The sequence below is a fragment of the Macrobrachium nipponense genome, chromosome 42 (genome assembly GCF_015104395.2).
Source record: "Macrobrachium nipponense isolate FS-2020 chromosome 42, ASM1510439v2, whole genome shotgun sequence".
NCBI lineage: Eukaryota > Metazoa > Arthropoda > Malacostraca > Decapoda > Palaemonidae > Macrobrachium > Macrobrachium nipponense.
The window spans coordinates 36725755-36744708 of record NC_061103.1 but is presented as its reverse complement, the minus strand read 5'-3'; the positions used below and the strand labels follow the sequence as shown (position 1 = coordinate 36744708).

The 18954-nt window shown below is 44.0% G+C and overlaps 1 protein-coding gene across 1 annotated transcript in view; it reads right to left on the bottom strand.

The window, feature by feature from the left end:
- LOC135213122 (uncharacterized) overlaps window positions 1-18954 on the bottom strand; it is a 42956-nt gene that overhangs the window by 2002 nt on the left and 22000 nt on the right. Inside the window, exons 2-8 of the mRNA XM_064247028.1 lie at window positions 15574-15659; window positions 14883-15195; window positions 14082-14187; window positions 12983-13303; window positions 10832-10972; window positions 9937-10095; window positions 107-297 (exon numbers count right to left, since the gene is read on the bottom strand). Of these exons, the coding sequence (XP_064103098.1) occupies window positions 107-297; window positions 9937-10095; window positions 10832-10972; window positions 12983-13303; window positions 14082-14187; window positions 14883-15195; window positions 15574-15658 (1316 nt within the window). The 5' untranslated portion in view covers window position 15659. The remainder of the gene's footprint in view (window positions 1-106; window positions 298-9936; window positions 10096-10831; window positions 10973-12982; window positions 13304-14081; window positions 14188-14882; window positions 15196-15573; window positions 15660-18954) is intronic.

Sequence of the window (18954 nt, the reverse complement as noted above, 5' to 3'; positions counted from 1 at the left end):
ATTTCTGATTATGAGAAAACCTGTTAGAACATGCATATGGTCCATATATGTAAAACTTAGAACATTTACTCTTGATAAGTATATAAAAGAATGGAAATAGTATAACCTTAAAAACTGAATGGCGAGTTTGGAAACGAAGGAAGTTCCATAAGTGTGCGAGTTTATGCGACAAAGAGCTCTCTGGATGCAGTGCGGGTGTCTTCCATCAAGGCCTTTTGTGATTTCTAAGAAGGTGGGCACTGCGTCCTTCTTCACTGCTTCCTGAAGGTGCCTCCCTCCACCTAAGAATGAGGCCATCTGTTTTCCAAATAATGTGGGCATTAGTAAATTAGAAACAATTTCTTTTTTAAAAAAGTGGAAAGAATAATGTCAATGTCCGTAGTTTCACATTAGAACCAAACTATATTTAGTACACTAAAATTTTGGTACTATCTTCCCTGTAGATATTACATTTAGCATCCTGTTTCAAGGACTTCCAGTGATCAGTTGTAATATTTTCCTCTGTCTCCTTAACTAAAATGTCTTGGTGAACTTGGACTAACATCTCTCCCTCATTTCATGTTAAATCACCTGTCTTCTTAGAACAGTTGTTGAAACTGATAAGTCTGTTAGTTGATGATCACCTTCCGTCACTACCCACTTTTTCTATTGTCATACGAAAATGTATTGCTGCACTTCTTGTGATGCTTAGTAGCTGTGTGTTTTTATCTCTGAGTTTGTTTGAAAAAATTGAGTGTGAAAAAATTAGTTTGTTTACGAATACAAACCATGGGTCCTTTACAATAGGAATGTAACTTGTGGCATCTGGAACCGGTCGTAAGCTTCGAACAAGGGAGTTCGTTAGTTAATTGCTTGTCTTGACAGTCCGTGCACCACGCGACTGGGAGGTGAAGATCCACTTTGCTTTCGGCCGCCGACGGAGACAGACGTGTTGTTCGCCTCTCTGCCCGCTATCGTCGTACGCTTTGTATCTTCTCAAACTTGGTTTGCTTTGTGTGTATGGTAAAATACTGTAAGTACGTGTGCTTTGTATTTTATTATTGACTTTTGTAATGGATTCCCGTGAGCTGGAGACGTCCCCACGCCCCCCCATCAGCCGCAGAGTTTGCCCTGGTGTGGAGGGCCGTAAGTGTGGGGGCTTCCGCTCCTTTCCAGAAGTGAATCCTCATGAATTGTGCGCTCGATGCCGAGGGCGCGAATGCTCTCGGGCCGAGCCCTGTGATTTGTGTAATTCTTGGTCGGAGGAGTGGTGCTCTATGAGGGTAGGAGAAAGCGATGTAAGCCTGCCACAGAGTCCTCAGAGGTTTCTCCGGCGATGTCCTTGGTCACAGACACGTCGTCTTCCTTCCTGCCGCCATCTCAGTTTCCGCGTATGGCTCCTTCCCCTTCGGGAGGAGTTTATCGTTCCTTCTCTTCACCCGATCCGTTGAGTGTAGAGGAGGGGGCGAGGTACCCCTACATTCAATTGTACCCGGGGTCTTCTGTTCGTTCGGGGTGGGGCTTGTCCCCCCCATGCGAGGGGGAACCCCTCCTACTAACCCGACCTTTGCCACCTCAGGTGCTCCTGCTGTGGGCGACGACCTCGGCCAGGTATGGTTCTTGCTGGGCCTCCAGGGGACGCCGAGCGTTCGGGGGCTGTTGCATCACCTGGCGGGTGCTGCTCCGGTCACCCATGGCCGGTGACCACCACCACCACCACCGTCTTGACCCCGGGGTATGCCGCGCCTCCTCACCTGGTGTATTCCCAGCATGTTACTACGGTAACTCCCTCAGCTGCGGTGCAGGCCCCGATTGCTGGTTTCCCGAGGAGGGTCGTGCCGGGTTTGCCGCTCGCCTCAGCCCCCAACCTTCGGTGCCCCAAGAGTTCGCCCCTGGACCTTCCACCTGTACCCAGGATGTCACTAATTGCTGTTCCGCCTCCTGCTGTACCTGACATTCCTGCCGTCCCTGCAGCTCCTGTCGTGCCTGGACCAGCCCCTGCTGATGTCGTTCCTGCCTATGGTGTTGCTGCCCCAGTCGCGGGTCCTTCCGGACAGGTGCAGCCAGGCCGTGTTGCTTCGGCAATAGCCCCGGCTCCGTCCTGGATGGAGGACCTGACATCTGTCCTGAGGAAGCTGACGAAGAAGAGGAGGAAGAGGAGGGGTGTTGTCGTCACCTGCTGCCGCCTCTTCCCCTTCGACTTCCAAGGCTTCCAAGCCGAGGAAGAAGAAGGCTGCCTCCTCCCCCCCCTAAGAAGTCTCCTTCGGGAACTTCTAAGGACCCGTCTCACTGCGGTGGGACGGGGGGTTCTTCTGCTGGTCCATCGGGAGCAGGGCCCGTCTCTCCTTCTGCAAGGAAGAAGAAGACGGGGACCAGAGGCGTACCGGCTAACACCGGTACTTCCTCACTTGGTGCTAAGGGTTCTGCCGCTACACCAGGTTCCAGCTTGGCCTCTCGTTCCAGTGGTTCGACGCGCCGTGAGGATAGGCACCGCTCCCACCGCGACAGTGGTCTCTGCAGGTCCCCTGACCGCCGTTCCCATCGAGACCAGGCCTGCAGCTCGATCGCCACCGCGGGTTGGCAATCGCCTGCAGCCCCCCAAGCACACCGGTTCTACCGCTGAGCTAGGGGGGAGCGTCAGGTCTTCCTCTCCTATCCCTTCAACTTCCTCGGGTTAGGCCGGGAAGAGCGAGGCGATCCAGAGTGATCGTGAGGAGCGTGCTCCTCACGGTCCCACCACGAACCAGGCACGGTCTGAGGACCGACCAGGTCGTATGCACAAGTGGCAGGAGGAGACCAGGAGGGGTCTGTCGCTGTTCCTCCTTCCGAAGGAGGAGGGTCTCGAGAGGCAGTCACTCCTGAGATCCAGAGGTCATTTGCCACCTTCTGAGCCCACGTCCCAGCTAGAGTCGTTCTGGGGTCCTAAGAAGGAACCCAAGACGACGACGGGTCTGCTGCAATTGGCTCTGGCTGACTCGGTTCGGGGCCAGGTGGACTCTCTCGTCTTCGGACAGGAAGGTTCGCTACGGTCTGGCAGGTCTTCCAAGCTACTTCCCCCGCCTCTACTGCGACAGAGGAGATTCTACGTGCCATCAGAGGACCCCCTGCCGCCCAAACAGGTTATCCCGGAGCTAGGCAAACCTGTGGGCCAACCTGGTTCTTCAGCGTAGGGACACGGTCCTCACCCGAGTGACCAGGGCGGCTGGGCGTGAGGCGGCTCTGGGTCTTCGCAACGGACGGTGCTGAGTTCCTCCTCTCTCTTTCCTGGAAAAGAGATGGTGGACGCTGCAGTGGAGCGACGGTGCACTGATGACAGTGACCGTCTAGTACACCAGGCAGTCTTGAAGGTGTCTGGGCAGCCTCGAGCTACTGCGGCCAAGCCCAAGGGCTTGGTTAGCGCTTCCTCTGCGGCCAAGATGATCGCATCGTCAAAGCCCAGGGCAAAGACTCTGCCTTCGACTTCTTCTCGGAGCGACCGTAACCAGCCCTCCTTCTCACGAGGGGGAGCTGGGAAGAAGCAGCTGAAGAGAGGTGGGGAACAGCGTTCCCCCCTCACCTGCTGCCAGAAGTGGGGGTTGCCTGGCGAGCCATTGGGCAACTTGGCAGTGCTATGGAGCGGAGACCTGGATAGTAGACGCCCTTTGGGAGGGGTATCTACTAACCTTCGAGTCTCGGCCACCCCTCACCTCCAACCCGGTCCACCTTCAGACCTACGTACCCGGAACATCCAAGGACGTAGCACATTGGCAGGAAGTCCAAGCCATGCTGAGCAAGGAGCTGTGGAGATCGTCAGGGATCGATCACCGGGATTCTACAGCGTCTTTTCCTGGTGGAGAAATCTTCAGGGGGCTGGTGCCTGGTGATGGATCTCTCTCCCCTGAACCAATTCATTCGCCAGTCTCTGTTCACGATGGAGACGGCACGCTCTGTGCTTGACTCCATCAGGGAGAACGACTTTATGCTTTCGGTGGATTTGAAGGACGCGTATTTCCAGATACCTGCTCATCAATCCTCCAGGAAGTACCTCCGCTTCATCCTCGATGGGACGGTGTACCAATTCAGGGCACTTTGCTTCAGTCTCTCAACCACCCCACAGGTGTTCACGCGAGTGTTCACTCTGGTGTCTGCTTGGGCCCACTCGTCAGGGATACGTCTTTTGGGACATCTCGACGACTAGTTTGTCCTGGCGAACTCCCGCTCACAGTTGCTACGGGACAGGGATCAACTCCTCGAGTTCTGCCGCAATCTGGGGATCATGGTGAACTTCGAAAAGTCAGATCTCGAGCCCAAGCAGAGGAAAGTACCTGGGTATGCTGACCGATACGGTAGCAAGACGAGTCTTTCCCGCAGACTCGCGGATCAGCAGATTCAGGGAGGCAGCCTACCAGTTCCTGTCTTGGCAGGAACAGTCAGCTCAGCAGTGGCAAGCTGTGATCAGTCACCTGTCGTCAATCAAGAAGTAAGTCCCTCACAGGCGTCTTCACCTGCAGTCTCTCCAATGGAGACTAAAGGAGAGTTGGTCACAGGCAAGAGACCCGCCATACTTCCCCGTGTCCCTCACGGAGGAGGTGAGGCAGCCTGGTGGCTGGACGACAGGAACCTCGCAAGAGGAGTGCCTCTTCGCATTCCCCCCCCCCGGAGATGTTGCTGTTTTCAAACGTGGCAACCGAGGGATGGGGCGCACACTTGGAGGAGTTGCTGGCTGCAGGAGTGTGGGATCATCACGACAAGCACCTTCACATCAACGTCCTGGAGCTCAAGGCAGTGTTCCTCGCTCTCCAAGAGTTCCAGAACTGTCTGATGGGACACTCGGTGGTGTTGATGTGCGACAACACCACGGTAGTGGCATACGTCAACAAACAGGGAGGGCCTAGTGTCCCTCCCGTTGCACCAGTTGACGTTGCAGGTGCACGAATGGGCCGTGGCTCACTCGGTAGAGCTGTCAGCCCACTACATTCCAGGCAAGAGGAATGTAGTAGCAGACAAGCTCAGCGGTCGGGATCAGGTGATAGGGACCAAATGGTCCCTACACCCAGACGTGGCAGAAAGGCTCTTCAACCTATGGGGGCGTCCAGTCGTGGATCTGTTCACCACCAGGCACAACAGAAAACTTCAGAAAACTTCAGGTTTTCTACTCGGCTGTGCCAGACCCATGGGCAGCTGCAGAGGACGCTCTTCAACACCCATAGGACAACCTCTTCGTTTACGCCTTTCCCCCGTTCTGTCTGATTTGCAAGGTGATCATCGAGTGCTGACCACCCCAAATCTCAAGATGATCCTGGTGGCTCCCATTGGTATCCGGACCTGCTGGCTCTTCTCGCAGAGCACCGAGAGGGATTCCCCCATGGTGTCGTAGACGGGGTCTATCTCCTCTCAGAGCCACTCTTCAGCAGGTGGCGGATTTCCTGGTTTCTTCGCCGAGAGAAGCTCCTCTCGTCCCCACAGTCAAAGGATACAGAGCCGCCCTGGCCCTAGTCCTGAAACTGAGGGGAGTGGATATCTTGAACTCATTTGAGATCTCCCTGCTAATGAAGAACTTCGAGAGCTCTTTCCCACCCAGGGAACTCTGGCCCCCAGGGTGGGGCGTGACTCTCGTCCTTAGGAGTTTGACTCAAAGTGCCTTCGAGCCACTCCAAGAGTCGTCAGAAAGGGATCTGACCCTCAAGACCCTCTTCTTGCTGGCCCTGTCTTCTTGCTGGCCCTGGCATCAGCAAAGAGAGTAGGAGAACTGCATGGCCTTTCCTTCGACGTCAAGCATTCCAGGGGATGGGGATCTGTGACACTCAATTTCGTACTGAACTTCGTAGCGAAGACTCAGAATCCTTCGGACCCTGCCGACCGGTTTGAGTCTTTCACAATCCCCTCCCTAATGGACTTCACCGACAACGATGCGGATGAGATGCTGCTTTGTCTTGTGAGGGCGCTATGGCGCTATCTGAAGTGTCGACGCCTCTTCGTTAGCACCGGGGTGACCAAGAAAGAAGTATTTAAGAACACACTTTCTTTCTGGCTGCGTGAGGTGATCAGGAGGGCGTACGAAGCTGATGGTAGCGACAACATCCATACTCTTCGTCCGAGAGCCCACGAAGCCAGAGGTATTGGTCCTTCCCTTGCGTTCCGCAAGAACTTCTCCGTGGCGCAGGTACTGAAGGCAGGGGTCTGGTCCAACCAGACCACCTTCACCTCTTCCTGCCATCGGGATATAGCCCACAGGTCCTTGGACACTTTTTCCTTGGGACCCGTGGTGGCTGCTCAACACGTTGTGTAGCTTACCCAGCACCCGAGCGGACAGAACAGCATCGCATCCTTGTGTGACTGCATGAAGGGATGGGTGAATGAGTGTGTGACTGGCCTTCTCTTCCCAATCTTTTTCTCTCTCTACCTGTGGGCAGAGGGACGCGGTCGTCACTACACTGGAACAGGAGGCGATGCAGGTAAGCTACTCGACCGAGCCCCATCCTATCCCTTTCATTAGGAATAGGAGTGATTATCCACTACTTCCCCCGACAAGGGGGGGGGGGGGGGGGGAGTGGAAGCCAACAGGAGACAACCCATGACTTCGGCAATAGGAACAAGTTCTTGCTTGCTAGTTTTAAGAGGTACGCTTGCCTCCCTCTTATTACTTGGTTCCAGAGGTCTGACCATTGATCCTGCGGTACATACTCCGATCATTGGGCAGAGGCTAGGATCCCTCCCTCTGCTCTTACGACCAGGGAGGGAACCAAGGTTGGACGAACACCAGTCTGTTCATAAGACTCAGATTCCACCCACCAAGAAGTGAGTCTTCCTATTGTAAAGGACCGATGGTTTGTATTCATATCGGAACAAAGAACAATTTGTCGAAAATTGTATTTTTCCTAACTATACAAACCTGAGGTCCTTTACACATAGTCCCACCTCATGCCACCCCTCACTCTGTTTTTTCCTGTGCCTAAAGCAAAGTGGATCTTCACCTCCCAGTCGCGCGGTGCGTGGACTGTCGGAAAAGCAGTTAACTACTGAACTCCCTTGTTCGAAGTTTACGACCGGTTCCAGCTGCCGCAAGTTACATGCCTATTGTAAAGGACCTCAGGTTTGTATAGTTAGGAAAAATACAATTTTTGACAAATTGTTATGTTTTGTTGTTTTCAAAGTTTGTTTTCATAGGTGGGAAGGGTGTAAAGATTGGAATTTCCTCCCCTCAATTGTTTCCAAAGTGATTCCACTGTTTAATCTTAATCTTTCTTTCAGGCTCAACTGTTTAAATCTTTCTTTCAGGCTCATAGTGTTGCTGTTGTAGGGCAGAAGTTACAGCTGTTGGAAGGTTCTTGGTAGAAAAGGCAGCCATTGCATGGTAGCTTTCCTCATTCTCCTTGCTGCCAGACCTTCCTTTCTCCTTTCCTGGGGATGCTCCCTCCTGAGTGAGAGGTGAATATCTATGAAATTTGTACGTCTACGGCAAAATCTGCTGTTGCTGCAATCCTTACCACTCTGTCATCCCATATGGCAGACCAAATAGGTTACATGGGGCACTGCATCTATTGCTCTTTGGGAGCTGGACAATTCTGGGTAGAATTCAACATCAGTTAATAGTCTGAAGTAAGTCAATTGAGAATGCTTTGGTTTTATACCTTTCGTGATGTCTAAAAAAATTTATTCTCCACTGTAAGTTTTGTATGCCCCAAATTTTACCCATTGTTTTTTTCCTCTTCTTTCAGGATTACAAACTAGGAATTGGTCTTTGAAACTTTGTGGTAGAAGAGTGAGTGGGCAACACCACTCGCCTGCCATCACTGAACACTACTACTTCAACCCCCATTATGAGAATGTCTTGCTGAGGGGTATGAGTGCTAGCAGGGATGCTTCATGTCTCTAGTTCTTGTGGTACCACCATTACTGATCCTTTTGGAATGGAAGGCACTGCGATGCTGAGCATCCCTGCAAGGAGTATGCAGGATGGTTCCCTCTGGCATCATCTGCTCTTGAAGACTCTTCAATGCTTAGGTTTCGTGTGAGAAGTATGTAGAATGGTCCCTCTTGACATGTTCTGCTGTTGGAGTGGAATAAGAACGCCCTGCAATTCTGAGCTTACATTATCGATCTGATCGTTTTGGAATGGAAGGCCCTACAATGCTGAGCTTTTGCTGCATGAAGTATGCTTGATGGTCCTTTTGGAATGGAAGTATGCTGGATGGTCCTTGAAATGGAAGGCCCTGCAATGCCGAGCTTCCCTGCATAAAGTATGTTTGATGGCGCTTTTGGAATGGTAGGCCCTGCAATGCTGATCTTTCCTGCAAAAAGTACACTGGATGGTTCTTTTGGAATGGAAGGCCCTGTAATGGTGAGCTTCCCTGCAAGTAGTATGCCAGATGGTCCTTTTATAGAATGAAAGTATGCTGGATGGTCCTTTTGAAATGGAAGGCCCTGCAATGCTGGGCTTTCCTGATCATGGAGTATGAACCGGATGAAGGACAAAGATCTATCACCTTTCCATTTGAAGAACTATTAAGGCTTAGTGATATAGCATTTTACCACAAATCTGAAAGAAATTTATTTCAACAAAGGGAGAAAAATTTGTGCACCACTGAACTAGAAGCTTCAACTAGAGAGAATCATTCCTAAGCCAAGAATACAAAGATAGTGCACACCTTTAGGTGTATACACATTAGCCGAATATTTTGAGAGGACTAGTTCTCTTCTTCATCTTGTAAGGCATCTTTTCTAATTCTTCTCTTGTTCTGAAGCATCTGTTCTCTTCTTGTTCTAGAAGTATCTGTTTCTGTTCTTATTAAACATCATCTTGTTCTTGTGAGGCATGTCTTCTTTTTCTATTCTTGTTCTTGTGAGGCAAGAATCTTCTCTCGGCAAGAATCTTCTTCTCTTCTTGTTCTTGTGAAGCAAGAATCATCATCTTGTTCCTGTGAAGCAAGAATCATCTTCTTGTTCTTGTGAAGCAAGAATCATCTTGTTCTTGTGAAGCAAGAATCATCTTGTTCTTGTGAAGCAAGAATCTTCTTCTTGTTCTCTTCTTCTTCTTGTAGGGCTTGTCTACTATTTCTTCTGAGCAGCTGCTTGAGCAAAGTGCATGCTGGGTCAGTGGTAGATGTTTGCAGACTACATAATTCGGAATCCAATTTTAGCACCAATTATTGCAATTCGGCTTAATGAATAGTAGGGCTCGTCTTTGTTATGGATACACACTGAGGTGATCAGTCCAAATGTACCGGTTGATGACCATTTATGGTAGTAACCTTTGCATGATTATTTGAATAAATTGTGAATCTACTTGTTGGTGACCACTTATGGTGAATAAATTGTGAATCTACCTGTTGACTACCATTTATGGTACTAACCTTTGGATGTTTATTTGAATAAATTGTGAATAAAAAATATTTTTATTTATCCTTATGGACAAATATGGAACTAGTATTGTACAGTTTAAAACTTATTCCTAAAAGCAGCATTAAATCAGTAAGATTAATTATTCCACAAATTACCTCATGGGTCCCCTACGTTAGTGCTTGGCCTATGGGCCTAAATTCTATAATCCAAATCCAAACCACAGTTTAAGTACTAAGGGCAAAAGTAATCTTCTGCCTTCTTTACATTGGTAAGTTTCAATTTTAAATAATACTTAACTCGAGAAAATTAAATATTTAACTCCTAGAGTATTCTCAATAGTATAGGAGTTATTCTCAAGAGGTAAATAATTAACTGGTGTATTCGCAAGAGGAAAGGGTTGGCACAATTTTCAAGCCTGTCCTATAACTGATTCAGGTGCTAAGCTGTGACTAAAGTTAATGCTGGAAGGTGTCAAGGGAAACCTTATAAAATAACAATAGATGTCGCATCCTACAAGTTTCCGATAATTAAATGGAATATCCTCAAAACTTGAAATATTTTCAGGCCTGTCCTATGACTGAAATATCGAGAAACCCCGTTCTTTTTATAGAAAGGTAGAATGTTTGAAGAACTTACTTTAGCAGCCATGCCAGAGGAAGAGTCGTCATTGGGTTCATAATTCTCTCCTCCCAGTGCATCATACCAAGCATTCATAGAGTGGGTAAACCTTCGAAATCTGTCGATGAAGCTTTGTTGATCAGTTGCGTTAATTCTGACCACATCATCTTCACTCAACTGAAACAAAACAAAAAGGATTTAAATGACAAATTCATAAAAAAACAAATTCAAAGTTTATTAGGGGAAAATAATTCATGAATTCAGTCACTAACAAACTTTTGGTAACATCCACCACTTTATTAGTACTGTATGTATCTTTAAAGCCCCCAAACTGAAAAGGTTTCAAAGTGCAGCATTTTTGTTAAAAAGAATGTAAAAAAAAAAGTATTGCGTATAAACTATCTGTTAGAATTTATCCATGAACCCTCTGATACCGAGATTTTTTTTACACAGACCATTGCAAACATTCTTTCTAAATGTCATTAGACAATAGCATTTTTTTAGATAACAGTAATATGATAGTTGTATCCTTCAATAGTCCTCACGCTTACAATTGGTGTATTTGTAGCTTTCAATAAAACTATAATCATACACATACTTGGATAATATATTAATCCCAATATACACCTCGCAGACACACATCTCCGTTGAATACCGTAATCATAAAAGTTTTTATTTTTCCACTATCTACACAGTGCACATGTATGGGTAGTGTATGCATTTATCCACGCAAATGGCAAGCCGTTAGTCCCGTTGCTGAATAACCACGGGTTCCATGCAACGTAAAAACACCATACAAACAAACAAACAAACGCAAATGCCAAATCCAAATAAACCCCACATTATACAATTCAGTTACAGATAATAATACAGCTACTGTATTCCTGAAGGATGAGAGTCCTTCTTGGCTTACCGGTACTCCTCTGCGAATCCTTGAGGGTCTGGGGTCCTGCAGAAAGCTCATGATCGAAGATATCATCTTAAGTCTCGAGGAAATGAAGTTTCCTATGTCCCACGAGCTTTCGTCCCTGCCATCTCTGTCAATCTGTGGAGGCTGAAAAAAAAAGAGGTGGTCGTGAATAATGGACCTGGTATAACTTTAATATTGTAGTTTAACTGGAATAAGTTCAAAGGGATAAATGATATTGAACTTATCCATTTTACACAAACTAAACATTGGTTTTAAGACAAATGATTTGTCATTGAGGGAAGTAATGTACGTTAGTTCAAAAAATAAATTGTATGAAACACATTTTTACGAGTTTACTTTGTAGATATAGTACAAGTGCCTTAGAAATCTTTTGTAGTGCAAAGGGACAAGAAGTCAAGAATGTACCAAGAGTACATTGTCAATTATTCAGCTAATGCCACATGCTCACAACCCTTAAGAAAGATACATTCCCACCCTTTCAGGTGGATAGAACTTTGCTGAACGATTCCGAAGCTTGAACTATTCTAGGTGAAACCTTTGACCCACATCTAACTTCCGAGAAACATCTTAATGAAAGTCTCGGCAAATGCCTAAAAAAAGTTAGGTGTTATTCGTAAGGCCGCATCAATGCAACCCGTTTTGAGGTATATGTACTCCCTTTACTAGAATACTGTTCTCCGGTGTGGATGTCTTCTTCTGCCAGAGATTCATCGCTTGTTAGATAGAGTGGTTCGTGGTGGTAGGTTTCTGTTTCCTAATAGCAGTACATAGTTATGACTTGGACCATCGACGGATGGTTTCTTGTTCGTCACTTTTTCATAAGTTGTATTTCAACCGAGGGTAATTCTAAAGAAGAGTTCCGCACGGACTGTAAGGAACGTAACCGCGGATACGACATCCACTAGGGATTAGGACGCCCAATGTGTTTCGCCGTGTTTAGCCTGGCCCCGGGGGTTTAATTACAGTCGTCCGAATAAATATTACTTAAAATTCTGGTAGATCTATATTACTACTCCACGGTGGCCTAGACTATGGCAGTTGCGGTTTTCTATGCAGTTTTACTATTCTCCCTGCATTTTAAATACATGTTTGTCCATATGTTTATTTGTTAATTGTTTTCTTTTTTAATAATTGGGGTCTCTTCTTTCTGTATTTTTCTTTGCCTCGTCTTATTTCTTCCTAATGAACACCATATTCTTTGGAAGCTTGAATTTCAAGTCAATGGGCCCTGTGGAATTGTTCCATACGAATAGGTTTCATCTCCTGAATAATAATAATAATAATAATAATAATAATAATAATAATAATAATAATAATAATAATAATAATAATCATAATAATAATCCTTCCCTACTACAGTACAATATGATGCTTTATTCCTGTACTGAAATGTGTACAACCAATCTCTAAGAGAGGTGTGTACATACAACAGAAATAATACTGCACTTTTAAAAGTTACCGTGCGAAGAGTTTTGCAAAACCATTGCCTGAAGTCGTAATCCTGAATTCCCAAGGATTAGCAGATCGGTTACGATTAAATATCACTCCTGAGTTAAGTCGGGCTACCTTCCCAAACCATAGCAGTCTTCGAGATCTTGGTCTATTTTTCCTACTCTGGCCATGAATCTTAACAGGCCATGTTCTTGCTACAAGGTAGTGTAAGTTTTATACATGGATCATAAGTCTCTGCTCTCTCCCCTAATGTGATATTTAGTAGCTGACTGAGCACAGGCAGATCATGAAATGTTATAGATTATAAGAGGTTAGGAGTATACCTCTCTGGATGGGAGACTTTTCATCCCCCTGAAGGACACAAAACATCTTCAGGCAGGATGTATGTTCCACTCCTCCTGAAAGATGGATCCCCCAGGAGAGGTGGAACAGAACCTACCCTTGTGAACTCTCGATAGAGACTGCGAGTTGCCAGCCGAGCGTCGTAACGGACTGGCCTAGACATCAAATGCACGGTTGATGTGAATCAACTATAGTACACAGGGAAGTTTTTATATATACAGCGGTTAAAAAGGGAGTGTGTATATTAATGCCATACAGCCTTGTTAGCTGCTTTGAAGTTTTGACATAACTTCGACAATGAAACATTTGTTGAAGTCCTGCGCACTCATCACAACTTACCCTCCAGGAAAGACCCAATGCCTGGGGTAACTTAATGAAGAAGTTCTCGAGGAAGGAGAAGCTTCGACCAGAAGCTGGAGATTCTACGTCCATCCTTTCTTTTGCCTTCGCTGCCTCTTGTTCTGTATCCCCTTTCTCCTCGGTTTCCTCTTCCACGATCTCTACACCTTCGTCCTTCAGGAACCCGGGAGTGTCGTCTTCTTCCATCCCTTCAGGGATGATGAGGGGATCCTCCAAGTATGAGGTCGAGTAAAACCCTTCGTCTGTTTCTTCAGGCAAATTGACTGAACGTTTCCTTCTGCCGTTGTTCTGTAGGACGTCCTGGAATAAAAGAAAAATGTCAGTTGCCAAGTCACTTGAAAGTCCAGATGATAATAAAAGTACAAAAGGCTACAAGTGATAAATATGACCCACCTTGCATGCATTAAAAACATGACAAAATTACTGCTTAAGTAGCTTCTGTCATGGAGTTTAGCCAAGATGTTATTCAATGTTTAGTTATACAAGATGCATATTTGGAAGGAAATCATTAAAAAACCAGGCGCATACGGTTACCTGTATGCTAAATGAATAAAACATTACTATGGAATAGTTTGAGGCATTTAAATTTATGTTAATGCTGGTCAGTTTTAACACAATGCATTGTTACCTTGAAGTCTACTTCCATTTTTCAAATAAGGCCTTCCGTTCAGTGAAGATAAGATTGCATTTCTGTCTATTATATAAGTGTGGAAGAGTGTATCTTTTGTCTGTTATTTAAGTATGGAAGTTTGCTGGTTTTTATATCTGTGGAACATTGCATTTTTTTGTCTGTTACATAAGTGTGGAAGACTGCATTTTTTGTCTATTAGACAAGTGTGGAAGATTGTATTGTTTTCTGTTCATAAGTACGAATGTTACACATTGCCAATGATAAACAATGGTACTAAAACTAAGCTACAATATCAACAGTGGCGAAAGTATGAAACTACTCATTTGCAGTTCAGAAAATTTGACAAAATCTTCCCTAGGTACCCCATCACAAAGTGGAAGGACAAGGTGCCAAAATTTGTGTCCACGGGCTTACAAAATAACCACTCACAAAATTGCTTCTCGTTACCTGGATGAGGTTTAGGAAGTAGAGGAAACCCAACAGCGCCAGAGCCGAGAGTGCTGGTGAAGAGTCTGGATTCTCAGAGACGGACGAGGCAAAAGTGGCTGCTGGTCTGGAAAAGAAAGGTCTCTGAATTGGATGAAAAGGGGTCTTTTAAGTTCAGTTTCAGTTATTATGATATTAGGTTAAGAGATATTCAAGTTGGAAAGGAATAATTAATTTTGCTGTTATATCTTCAAGGCGTTTCTTTCCCTCGTTGTAAGTTTTATCACATGAACAGGTACAATTTATTAAAAGGAAAGTTTAAGTACTTTCTTTCAAGAATACTAAAAAACGTACTCAGATTTGGCACAGTTTATTTTATTTCAACCTAACTATGTATTTCACTTCAGAAAAGGAAGAGTAGACCACTCTTGTCATTTTATCCTGGGCAGTTTCTTGTATACGACTTAAGCTCACTAAAGAATCATACAAAAGGACTTAAGTTTTTCGTCTGTATATAATAAGACATCTGAACCTTCTTTTGGGATTAATTGCCATATTTTTGTTTACATGCTCTATGGACATAGTGGGTTTGTTACCTTAAGGGAAATGGGTTACTTTTACTCCAAAAAATAAGCAATCTAGATTTAATGAACGAATAGCTAGGACTAGTACTAATCTCAATTGAGATTAGTAGTACTACTACCTATGGATACTTATAGTCTCAATTTAGACTAGTTCTTTTCGTCTCCATAACCCAAAACATACAGTACGATCTAGTAATCATATCTTTGTAGATAAAAATAAACAAAGATCTTAACTTACACGTAAGCATCAGGTGCGTAGTCTGCAATAGAGTTACTGTACGTATCATAATAACCAGTGTTTGAATTTGCTGCTGAAGTCAACGCAGCGTACTGCTGTAACAAGGCGTTGTAATCCGTGCTGTACTGTTGTTCATTATTATTGTTGTTGTTGTTATTGCCGCTGGTGTACCACTGTTGCTGTTGTTGTTGTTGTTGTTGTTGTTGTTGTTGTTGGCGTGCGTTATTGCTGTTGCCCTGTCTCGACTGGTAACCGTTTCCATAATTAGTTTGTTGTTGGCGGTTGTTGTAATTGAACTGTCTCTTAGTCCTTACTGAAAGCGAGAGTGAGATGACGATTAAACGTACTTATTGGAAGTAGGAATGAGATTACAAAGAAGGAATGAGATTAGGATTAAACGTCCTTATTGTTAGTAAGAATGAGATAACATTCAAACATCTTTAAACGTCCTTATTGGGAGGGGGAATGAGATTAACAACCAGGAATGATACTACAATTAAACATTCTTACTGGAAGTAGGAACAAGATTACATATGAACATTCTTAAACGTCTTCATTAGAAGTAGCAACGAGACTACAGTTAAACGTCTCGGGAAGTAGGAATGAAGCTACAATTAACAGTACGATTTTTTTTTTTTATAAATATCACACAATTTGCTTCTTATCAAAAGTTAATTATTGATTGATTTACCTTTATGGGTGGACATGGATTGAGCCGACATCAGCAGAGCTCCACTTATGACCACGCCCACACCAGCAGCGCCTAATAAACGCATCCTGAGAGTAATAGAGAAGTAGAATAAACAGGATATCAAGTCAGCATCTTCTGGTGTAGGATCTGTCTAGACCTATGTTATTCATAAACATATAAGCCTAAACTTATATATGACAGATAACGGCTTTTCATACAAAAATACAAAGCTATATTACACGAGTCTACGGAATAGACACCAAGTACTAATAAAGACCTTTAGGAATAAAACAGCTCTCTCTCTCTCTCTCTCTCTCTCTCTCTCTCTCTCTCTCTCTCTCTCTCTCTCTCTCTCTCTCTCATAACAGGTAAATGATATAGGCCTAACGGTTTTGTTATAAATTTTCACATTAATGGAGAGAGAGAGAGAGAGAGAGAGACTATGACTTAGATCAGGACTCTCCAAACTATGGCCCGCGGGCCACATCCGGCCCGCCACACAATATCATCCGGCCCGCCACACAATATCATCCGGCCCGCCAAACAATATCATCCGGCCCGCCAAACAATATCATCCGGCCCTCCAAACAATATCATCCGGCCCGCCAAACAAATCCCTGTGTGGTGGCCTTGAAAAAATAATTATCGCACGACTGGCATCGCCATTATTATCAGAATGAGAATGGATTTGGAAATTGGCATTTTTTGCAGATATGACAGGTCATATGAATCAATTGAATCTGAAGTTGCAAGGCAAAACAAATTTGATCAGTGACTACTTTGTTCATGTCAAGGCATTCAGGACAAAACTTGCGCTACTTGAAGGCCAGGTGAAAGTTAAGAATTTTGCTCATTTTCCATGTTGTGAAAAATTTCATGCAGAAAGTAAAGTTGAATTTCCTTCTTCATTTGCAAATGAAATAATTTCAGATTTGAAAAAAACAGTTTCAGGAGCGATTTGCTGACCTTGATGCCAAAGCAAATGAAATCAGGCTCTTTCATAATCCATATGACGGCAATGCTGAAAATCTTCCAACTCAATTTCAAATGGAAATTCTTGATCTCCAGGCAAATGACAGACTGAAAGATAATTATAGAGAAGGAAATCTGATTGAGTTTTATAAATGCCTGCAGCCAGATCAGTTTCCAAATTTGATAAAGTTTACTTGTAGTTTTGTGCCCATTTTTGGTACAACATACTTGTGTGAACAAACATTTTCCAAAATGAAGTATGTGAAATCTAACTATCGAGCAAATTTGTCCGATGATCATTTGAAATAAATTCTTACAATTGGCTCATCTAATCTGGAACCTGATTTCAATGAAATTTTGAAGTCAAAACGTCAGTATCATTCGTCACACTAATTTGGTTGAAATAAAACTAAAGGCAGGGATCTATTTAGTTTACCCTGATTTTTTTCAACAAGATATGTTTTCATTTTTCCATGTTTATACTCTAATATTTGAGGAAATTAAATTACTGGCACTGATTTGTTTTTTTTTCTTTTTTTCCTTTGGCCTGCATAAATGTGGGAAATATATAATGTGGCCCTTACATTGAAAAGTTTGGAGACCCCTGACTTAGATGTATGAGTCAGCCAAATAAGTGTGCGCGCAGCAAAGCGGCAGCGCTGGATCCGTGAGGATTTGACGAGCGTCAAAATAAGCACTTTGACAACGAGAACGTGAGTTCAAGTTCACAGTTAGATCAAATTAATGATATCCAGGTGGTTTAACACACATTCTATTCAGCAATTAGAGCGTGAACGTTATGTGGCAGTGACCATTTATATTCAATCTCAGGAGCCACCCCCTTTTTTTAAAAGGCCATGGCTTAAAATGAGACTGAATTCTGTTTGCTCATATTAAAGTTAACTAATTTCCTTTAGTTACGAATACGCCTAGACCACGTTTCTACATATGTTATATTCTATCAGTTCTTTTCATTCCATGTTTCTCCTTCATAAAAAAGGGGAATCCTTCAGACGTATCGTTATTAAACCAAACTTCTAAATCTTTATAAAGGATATTCTTACCGGTTCGGCGTTTCCACGAATCGGTGCAGAATGAACACCGAATCGGGGTCAGTTAACGAAGCGAGTAAGGTAGTGGTGTGTGTGTGCGCGCGAGCGCTCCCGGAGGCGCGCAGCTCAACCAGCGCACAAATTAACGTAGTTATGGTTATCTTTACGGTTTATAACGCCGTCGCTTTGATGGTAACCATCTCTATCTGAGCTCACGCAAGGGAGCCGTTTCAAAGTTATCCTGTCTAGTACTACCATCACTACTACTAACGCTAGTACTATTTAGGCGGTTTTAGCATGAACAAATTTTATTAAGATAGTCTCCACTGATCAAGATGCTGTTGATCTGTATCCCGATATGGGATTATCTTGTAGAATATCTATACCTTGTCTAATTGATAACTGTTTGTGCCTATTTAAACCATTTGCGTGTATTGTATTTAAATGTGGTCCTGGTAACGAGATACAAAGAGATACCTAGGCCAATGCAAAGACATATTTTAGTTAATTCTATAAACTATGCGTACATACTAACAACAAAAAACAATGCATTTGTTAGGATTCACAGTTCACTCAACGCGTTATTTTTTCGCTGAATACATTTACATTTTGCATAAACAAACGTAGCCACTATCTTCACTGCACAATCGAGAGAGAGAGAGCAATAACTTGATAATGAAACAATCTTAAGAGTTGTAAAACGTACTTTATGATCAAAATTATCAGCATTTCTCCTTTAAAACGCTCAAACAATGGCACCTACGTATTTCCCCACAGAAGACGTACAATGTTTATAACATTATTATGCAAATGACGCAGATTATCGTGAGAACTACGGCTGTAAAACAGCACAGACTTACTCTGCCCTACGAAGGTAATTGGACACAGTATTTGAAATCAGTGGTACGGATTTTTTTTTTTTTTAAGAAGAATCAGGGAATTAAAAATCTAGGCCGACGAGAGAGAGAGAGAGAGAGAGAGAGAGAGAGAGAGAGAGAGAGACTTGAACTTGTTCAGTAGTTTGTACGAGAGCAGGACAGAATAGAGATATATAGGAAACGCTTTATAAGCAAGGTATAGGCCAATATCATAGGCCTAGAGTATACACACTTACTCATATATAAAATACTGATAAAAGCTGGTTAAAATGTGTAATTTTTACGCGTATTTCAACCGGTTATCAGAAAAAGTAAAAAATAAAATACAAATTTCTTAACAAAATACGAAACAATGAAAGCAACCAACAAGGAACTGAAGAATTAAAAACTCGAATTGAAAAGATAGAATAGACACGAAGTCAATGAACCCAAGAGGTTAAAGATACAAAAGTTATCGAACAAAATAATCTTGGGGAAAT